The 9,388-nt window shown below is 38.2% G+C and overlaps 1 protein-coding gene and 1 pseudogene across 1 annotated transcript; one reads left to right on the top strand and one right to left on the bottom strand.

Moving 5' to 3' along the window:
* Positions 1-584: 584 nt before the first annotated feature.
* Positions 585-1,880, bottom strand: LOC141817943 (xyloglucan O-acetyltransferase 1-like). Its single transcript, XM_074705554.1, has one exon. It carries the CDS (start codon positions 1,878-1,880, stop codon positions 585-587), a length of 1,296 nt encoding a protein of 431 aa, XP_074561655.1.
* Positions 1,881-3,148: 1,268 nt separating this feature from the next.
* Positions 3,149-7,509, top strand: LOC141817944 (uncharacterized; annotated as a pseudogene).
* The last annotated feature ends 1,879 nt before the right edge of the window (positions 7,510-9,388 follow it).

Here is a 9,388-nt window from a genome sequence, read left to right as displayed (position 1 = left end):
ATTTTGTAAGTGATCAATTCGTTTCTATGGAAATTTTTCATCAACCATCTGAATAAATCAGAAAACACATATAGATCAACATATAGCTCAGCATCATAAATTTTTCAAACTGAGAGATTTGAATCATAAACCCATCCTACTAATCTTAACTCACTTGAATGCCTTTGACATCTACAATTCGAATATTTATATTGATGGCCATTTACTGCAGCTCTTGGCAAGAAGAACAGATATGAACATTCTCAGAGGCTCACATAAATATATCGAATTCATCTGAGTATTTTAGTGCCAGTGTGCAAGAGCCTTTGTAGGAGACAAGGTCTTCCAATACTGCTAGAAGAAGAAGAAGAAGAAGAAGAAGGAGGAGAAGAAGAAGAAGAAGAAGAAGAAGAACCCTTTTCTTTGATAATAAAGCACAAATTTTTAGTTTTCAGCAGCAAAACTCAGACAGGAAAATTGTGATATCTGAATCGGAAGAATGCGAAATTTGTTGCTTTTCAATCAGGAAAACTCTCAAAGATGTAATTTTTACTCTCCTTCTTCCATCTTCAGACGATCTGCAGCAAGAAAAAAGTATCAAAGATCTAATTTTTACTCTCCGTCTTCCACCTTGTCAAGATCTGGAGCAGGATCTCGTTCCAAGCATCAATGGGGCCGGGCAGACACCAGTGCACGCAGTCGTTCTGCACTCTGTCGTTGGCGGCGCCATTGGAGAAGGGGTGAGGATGCATGTAAGGTCCCGGGTGGCCGTCCGGCCGTAGCAGCGCCATCTTCGTCACATCCAAAGCTTCCAACTTTACGTTCCCTCCTCTGCTGTCCTCTTCCTCCGCGGTTGCCGCCGCCGCCGCCGCCGCCGCCACCTCTTCTATCTCGATACTTCTCATCAGGGCGTCCATGTACTCCATCTCCTTCTCCCCTTCCTTGTACGGTTCCTTTTTGGGGCACGCCCCGGCCTTGTCCCACTCCCCCTCGAAGTGCGCCGGCGAGAAGGTCGTCACCACGGCCAGCTTGTCGCCGGATGTGTGCCTCTTCACCTCCCTGAGAGTCGTTCTCACCGCCTTGCGGAACACGTCGAAGAAACCGACCTCGGTGTGATTGAGTTCGGGGCAGTGGTGGCAGCCGATGACGACGCCGTTCTCGTTGTAGATCGCCGGGTGGAGGTACCAATGACCCATCGAGAACAGCACGATATCAATCTGGTCCAGCTCCTCCGCCCACCGTTCGTCCGCGGTCTCCAGGAACAGAGTGTTGTGATTCATCCCCGCCGGCTCGTTCTTCTCCACGCCCTTCACGAGGAAGGGCGACCAGAAGACGGAGACGGTGGAGTTTCGGTGGCGGAACACCCACCGCCGGAACTTGTTGTCCTCGCCGTCGCGGTAGACGAGCTCGGGCTCTTCCGCGGTGGCGAGGAGGCAGAGGAGGGACTCCAGCTGGTTGCGGGCCATGGAGTCGCCGACGAAGGCGAGGTGCTTGTGGGTGAGGAGGTCAAGGAAGGCGGTGGGGTTGAAGGCCGGCAGCGGACAGCTGCGCGGCTGCCACCGCCAGTAGAGGTAGCCGGTGTCGGGGCGCCCATGCTCCATGCAATTTTGCCCCTTTCTGATGGTTTTGCAGCTGGTTCCGTCATAGACAGGACCGCCGGAGTGGACGACCCACTTCCCGTCGGAGTAGTTGCACGGCGACTGCCCGGTGACTTCAGAAGTCGTTAAGCCGACGGCTTTGACAGTGGCGGTGGTGTTTGGCGGAGGAGCGTGGAAAGAGATGGGGGAGACGCAAAGGTGAAGGAGAGCCAAAGGGAAGAGAATGTAGAGACCACAGGCAATGTACTTCTTGACGGAAAGATGGTTGGTTCTATTGGTACATTGAAGGAAAGTTGTGCCCATGCCGGAGACCTCTGCGGCGGCGGTGGCGTCGGCGGCGGCGATGGAAAAAGGAAAAGGGAAAGCGAAAGGGAAAGGGAAGAGCTCGAAGAAGTGGCAGCAAAGGAAAAGTAGACGTTCGAAAGAATTAATGTAAGTTTTTTTATTTCAAAATTTGATTCGTTACTTAAAATAGATTTTGGAGTATCCATTGAAAATAAAATTGGCTTGAATTCGCCCAATTGAATATCTAAAATATATTATAAATAAAAAAAAAGAAAAAAAAACTTCAACGCATCAAGTGGAATTCGAATTCGACATTCACGATCATCTATCAACAGATAAATCAAAAAATTATAATTAATCATTACGAAAAAAAAATATTATCTCGACTTCATCGAAATTTAATCCAAATTCCTCTATTACAATAAATCTGTCTCACAATAACCAACTCAATCATGAGACATCAAATAAAAAAATATTTCAGTGAAATATTAGATCAGTACGAAGCAATTGCGAATTTATTCACGAACTAACCCACAAGTTTATTAAAAAAATATAAAAATATAAAAAATAATATAAATTATAAATTTAGATTACATTAAATTGGTCAAGTTAAAATTTTTAAATTTAAATTGTTGTTTAAATGAATTAAACTTACTAGTCTATTGTGTTTTCTATTTTAATTTTAAAAATTAAGATTTTAAAAATTAAATCCATGATTAACCCAAATCCATCAAGAGCCTATACATGCAGATCGTGGACTTAAGATGGGTCAACTTATCTTACTCTATTTTAAAATAGATAGATAAAATTTTAATTTAAAATTTAAAATTTTTTAGTAGATCATATAAATTCAAACTATAATAATGATAAATCCTAGTTAATTGGATCATGGACTTAAGAAGTTTCCCACTGACCATCATGGTAAATCGAGAAGTGTAAAATAGATTAATAAAGCATCCTTTAATTGCGCTCCCCATTTAAATTATCCTTTGATTGTACAACCTATATAAATTTTGCGGATCCTATCCAAATTCATAATTATAAAAAAACCATAATCTCAGTTAATCGCATTAACTCAATCCCTGGTCACTCGAATCCTACGGGTTTTCCACTAGCCATTATTTTGGATTTTATTTATTTTATTTGTGAGAAGATCGAAAAAGTCCTCCCTTTTTAAAACGTTCCTATTAAACTCCTTTGAAGTTTTTCACTTTCGAATTTGGTCCTAAATTTCTGTGAAACTATATAAAGGTTCGCTGCTGACAAACATGATGACGCCAATATTCATGAGGAGAGGAATGGAGAGGATTGGAGGAAGAGGCGAAGAAATGTCCGCATCTTCTGAATCCCAACCAGCGCCGCTCAAGCGCCTGAAAACCCTAGAGAAGGGCAAGACGAAGGTGGAGGCGAAGCCATGGGACATCGGAGAAGAAGATTACGCGCCGTTCTCCGACAAGGTGGAGGAAGCGGAGGAGGAAGAGCAGACGTGCGGCATCTGCTTTTCCGGTTCCGGAGGTCGGTCCGCGGACGGATCGATAGCTGCGACCACTACTTCTGCTTCGTCTGCATCATGGAGTGGGCCAAGATCGAGTCGAGGTGCCCCCTCTGCAAACGTCGCTTTGGTTCCATCCGCCGCCCTCCGGTGCGCGGCGTCTTCCTCGTCGAGCGGGTGGTCGATGTCCCCGTCCGCGATCAGGTCAGGAAGAATTTTTTTGACCTTTTGTTGGTTTTGGTAGCATTTATCGATAATTTTAATCCAAAATTGAACCCTTTTTATGCGTATTTTAATTTCTCAAACAATCGCCTTCCGAGTAGCGTTCGGATACATTTCATATTTGTGTCATTGGGTGTGCTGCGTTTAGAAAATCTTTTCAGGATCATTGGACGTGAGGTACTTTTTTATTTTTATTTTTGCATGCGTGCATATCTCTCATTACAGCAATGGTTTTAGTTCTTGTGGGGAATATTTATGGTGAATAAGATGGTTGTCTTAGTGAAGTGGAACTAGGACTTGATCTACGACGTTTCACAGGTTTCTTTGAAATGTATTAGACAAAAGGAGTAGTTTGATTTTGACATCGGTTATTGTGTTGAACAAGGAAGTGAAACCATGTTGAGTATATTGCAGCTGTAGAAGAAATTGATTACTGGCAGAGGCATTCAGTTCTTGATCATCATTGGCTGAGTAAATAAAATGGCTTCGGTAACTTTTGGTTGCAGGTTTACCATCAACATGGAAATGAGAGCAGAGCTCCTGATCCATATGCAAATATTACCTGCAGTATTTGCCATGGTTCTCGAGATGAAGAACTGCTGCTGCTTTGTGATTTATGTGATTCAGCTTCTCATACATTTTGTATTGGTTTGGGGGCTACTATACCTGAGGGTGATTGGTACTGTGCTGATTGCACTATTTCTAAGGATTGGCATTCAGGATTGCAGCTTGAGGATGACTCTTGTCCTCAATATTCTCCCAAATTGAGACTATCTGAGCAATTCATTTCAATCGCCGACTTTGTAGCTGATGAAATCCCTTCTTATCCATCCAGAAGGTTTAGTGTCGGTGTTCCAGAACCACAAACAACTTATCAGTCCAGAAATGTTTTTCATGACAGATATGATAACTCTGGCACACAGACAGATTCTTCTGTTCCTACTATTGGTGAATCTTCAAATAACCTAGCAATACAGAATGAGGCAGTTGCCAGAACCTTGCAAAGTTCTCGTAATTTACATGGTCATGTACAATCTTTGCGGAAAAATTGGAATAACCTTCGTACTGGTTTGTTACAGTTCTCCAATTTATCAGCTGTGAGGATAACTGAGAAAAGACAATTAGAACCACTGGAAACTATGAACAGATCAAAACAAAAAGGCAACTCATGTCATGCAAACCAAGAACAAACAAATACACCTAGTGTTTATAAGAGTACATGTAAGACAGCAGATTCAGAAGATATCAGCAAAGCATGGAAAATGATGGAAATGGCTAAAGCTGTACAATCAAATGGTAGAGAGAACAAATCTAATAATCTCCTTAACCCTCTGTGTAAGAAGAATGCCATAAAGAATGATGTAAATCATCATAGCTTGAAAAATTACTCTAACATGAGAAATGCCTCTAAGGAAGCTGAAAAGTGCCAATCTGGTTTGAGAACTTGCAATGGTGAATCACCTCTTGGCAATAGTGCTTCTCAATCTGGAGCAGAAGAGACATTTCAAGGGCCTCACAGGAAGAATGAGCTATCACCACAAGTGGCCTTATGCCAAACTTCAGTGTTGCCTAATTTCCAAAATTCACTTACTCATTCTGGTTCTGGTGCCTGCTCTTCTGATATTGAAGCCAAAAACAAAGAAATCTCAAGAAATAAGATGGATACTAGTTTGATCTTGAGCACTGACAGTAATAGGGCTAAAAGAAATTCTAGCCAAAAGTTTGAATCATTTGATAAGCTGAATTTGGGTGGTCCAAGTATAGATGCTTTGAAAACAAGTGATTCTACCTACAGTAGTTCTAAAAGTGAGATCCAGTATTTAGTCAAGTTGAACCTGAGGCTGCTAACCAGAGACAAAAAATTAGGTAAGTTTATTATTTCTTGGTCATTTTGCCAAATTGTGCCCTTTTGATTTAGTTTTCGACCAAATAATGCCCTGTGTAGTTTAACCATGTCACGTCTCAAAAACATTTTTCCCAATCAAATTAGCATTAGTTTTTAACTTCTCGCCCGACCAAGTCACAAGCTAATTTGTAAGTCAACTTACGGCTAAATTTTTAGAACTTCCAATCCAAGGTAGTCAAATTGGAATCTTTCTCACCTTTTATTTAATTTGATCTACAAGCAACTTGCATGGTTAAAAATTGTACAGAATGACCCGCAAACTTGAGGTATGATTTATAAATAAAGACGAGATATTTTTGTTTCTTTTAGCCTAATATGGTCATCAAGGGGTTCTCGGATGCCTTTAATTTTAACCTAATTTTGGGGTTTTGACATGGTTACTTGATTTGCAAATCAAGTTTCATGGGAAAAATATGACGCAATAACCTGCAAGCTGATTTGTGAATCAATTTTAACTAGCTTGCAACATAATTTAGATAGAAATTAAATTCTTGAGCATCTTCCAATCTAATATGATTAATTTGGGGTCTCTCACATCTTAATTTTATATAAGTTTGGAGCCTTGACTCCATAAGTTTATTTACAACTTGACTTGCACGATGTTTTAAAGCTAGAAACTATAACATGAACTTTGCTCATTTTTGTTTGATTTTTTTTACTGTAAAGAAAATTACTCAGTCTAAATATACATCACCTGATGGTTGGTTATCATTTAAATATACATTTCCATATATATGATGAAAAATCATTCATAGTAAAGTCATAATATACCTCCATATATGTGATAAAAGATCATTCATACCATGGTTTGTTGTGTTTATATAAACATACTCCTGCTATGATGAAAGATCATACATACTTTAAGCCTGATATAATTTCTTGTGTTCATATAAATATATAACTCCATATATATGATGAAAGGTCATTCATACTGAAGTCAATATATACTTTGTTGTGACCATATAAATATACACTTCCATATGTATATGATGAAAGATCATTCATACTAAAGTCATAATATACTTTTTATATGTTAACATACGTGGATTCATCATACATTTATTCGTCACATGTAATAACTAATCCAATTACATCATTTGCAAATAAGGTTGCGAGACATTCGGTGATTTTTTATTATGCGAGTAGATTTGCAAACTAGCTTATGAGTTCAAATCCATGAATTTATACAAAATTAAGGTGTGAGCTATCCCAATTTGACCATCTTAGGTTGGAAGGTGCTAAAAAAAATGTTTTTGTCTATAAACCATTCTGCAAACTCATTTAAAAGTCAGTTTGTGGTTTGAATTAGGGAGGACAATTGAAAACCAAAGATAATGTGAGGAAAGAAAGACGGGTCACATATGATAAAAGAAATCACAGGGGCCTGATTTGGTCAAAAGTGAATAAAAGTGGCAAGGCTCATAGAATTGTCTTATTTCTTTCCTGTTGGTATAAACAAGAACCAGATAACAGTTGAAGTTGGGAAGATATTTATGATTGAATACATCTATTGTTAACTCCTTTATGCTCGATCTCCTTCTAGTTTTGTTTGACTTAGTTGAATCTGACAGATGGTTCCACCTACATAGGAGGGCTATGTTTGTTCCATTTTGTATCTAATTATACCTTGCACCAACATAGAAAGGTACATTGAGAAGGATATTTTCCACAGAAATTGCAAGCTTCAAGCAAGTTGCAAGGATTGCTACTCACACCATCTTAGCTGCATGCGGGTTGGAACATTCCAAATTGTGCGCTCGAGCTTTCTCAAGTCCAATTTGCAAACACTCCAGAGAAAACCAATTCCGTAAGTCGAATTTAATGTCCAATTCTTGTCATGAATGCTTCTGCTCATTTGTACAGAGTGTTGTGAAATCTGTTATATCTGAAAATAAATTATTCCAATCTCCACCATGTTGACATCTGATCTTCTGGCATTGTTTTGGTGCCTTGGATAAATGTAAGTCCTCCCTTTGTACCTGCTTCTTTTTTGTTATAATATACATCCTAAATTATTATTTCTTGAATACTGGCAATTCTAATTTGAATTACTATCTGTTGTTATTAAGTAGACAGCAAGAGAGACTCCTGCCATATGTTGTGTATATTATAGTAGCTAAAACTAGAGTACAATCTTGACTAACATGGATAATAAAACTAAAATTAGTAGTAAGCCAAAAGATTCGCAATCAAGATTGGCGAACTGGAAAACGCTATCCATAGTCCAAGCACTGAAGATCAACAAATTGAAATCTCTCTTCCCAGTGGTGTCACCAATTCCTGCCTTGATTGATACAACAAAGGTGCTCGGTCACCTTGAAAATATGTTGTCTGAACAATTGAGGTCCAAGGTAAGTCTCCATTTTCTGGTTGCAGTTGCCATCACCATGTGCATAGTAATGACATATTTATGTTACTCTTCCTCCTGATATACATTTTCTTTTGGTGGAAGGTAACCTTCTCTTCATCCATGAAATGATACTTCCCTTGCAATCCTTTTTGGGTTTTCTGATGCCAATAGGAAGCTCCACCTTATTGTATACTTTTTCTTTGATAATGGATCTTTAGATTATGAAGGAGAGTTTTGATGTAATGATAAAGTTGTTGTCGTATGAACTTGATAGTTATGGATTTGACTTGCAGAAACAGTCTCTAACAATGCAGGATAAGACTGTATATAATAGTTTTTCTCTAAGACTCCGTGTTGACAGGAGATTTGTGCATCGAGATGCCCTTTTAATAGATCTTTAGATTATACTAAAGCAGACCAAAGCAAAAAAATCAACATGCATGGTCTTTAAATTCTTTAGCATATATTTTAGGGTTAGATGTTGAAGGTCATATGGCTGGCAATCTACTTTGCAGGTATTCATTAACACATTAAAAAAATTGACACTGATGATATTGTGCAGATATAATGGGAAGAGAAAAATATAAAAAGTGAATAGTCTAATTAAAATAATTTCTCTCTTTTTATAAAAAGTCTAGAATTTGTTCAAACCGATTGATTATATTGTGCTGAAACAAATAATATTTTTCCTCAAAAACATTCCTGTTGGTTCATATGTCTATAAATGTTTAGAGTTGACATAGTAATTTTGGCAGGAAACAACAGCAATATGTGGGTTCTAGTGCACAATAATAAAAGAAAATTAAAATCCAAATAAAAATGAAAAATATAGAGGAGAGATACAAAGAATATTGATTCTACTGTATTTTTATTTTATTTTATTTATTAGATAGAAGGGAAAGGAGAAGAATATGTTCACTTGCTTATTTATATTACATGTTTATAGCTGTGGTCCACCCAATTTGAATTTGAATTAAAATAAATTAAATACATTAAATAAATTTTTTAAATTTCCTTCTATGTAAATAAGTGTAATTAAATTTTATTTGTATTAGTTGAGATAAAAAGATCTATTTACTGTACAAATTTTTTCTAGACCAAAATAACAAAGCTAAACCTCCTCTAGTAATTAAAATAATAATAATAATTTGGTCTACTGATAAATAATAATAAAATAAATTACCTTTAACTAATTTTTTTTCTAATTTCTTAGTATTTTTAAAATTTAAGTTTTTTTGGAAGGCCAATAGGGCCAAGCCATGGCAGCCAAACATGACACCCCAAGTTGTGAGCTCAAATTAGGCCACCCTATGGGGCATCGGGTCGTGCCTAGCATGACCTAAGATAGAGTCGAGTCGGCCGTAGCTGGTTCAGCTGAGCTCTCAATGGGTCATGCAAGCTCAGGCTGTATCGGTCACGGGCACGACTTATTGACACCTCTAGCATAGACAAAACAATACTTAATTGGAACAAACAAGCCATAAAATGGAAGGGAAAAGGAAAATTTGAAACAAAAGAAAAGAAAACAAGTGCATATATCTCAATGTGCCCTCACA

This window comes from Curcuma longa, unplaced genomic scaffold (genome assembly GCF_044706935.1).
Source record: "Curcuma longa cultivar G26 ecotype Majalengka, Jawa Barat unplaced genomic scaffold, ITB_CL_G26_1.1 contig_22635, whole genome shotgun sequence".
In the NCBI taxonomy this organism is placed as follows: domain Eukaryota; kingdom Viridiplantae; phylum Streptophyta; class Magnoliopsida; order Zingiberales; family Zingiberaceae; genus Curcuma; species Curcuma longa.
The sequence above is the reverse complement of the archived record's forward strand: the minus strand, read 5'-3'. Positions and strand labels throughout refer to the sequence as shown.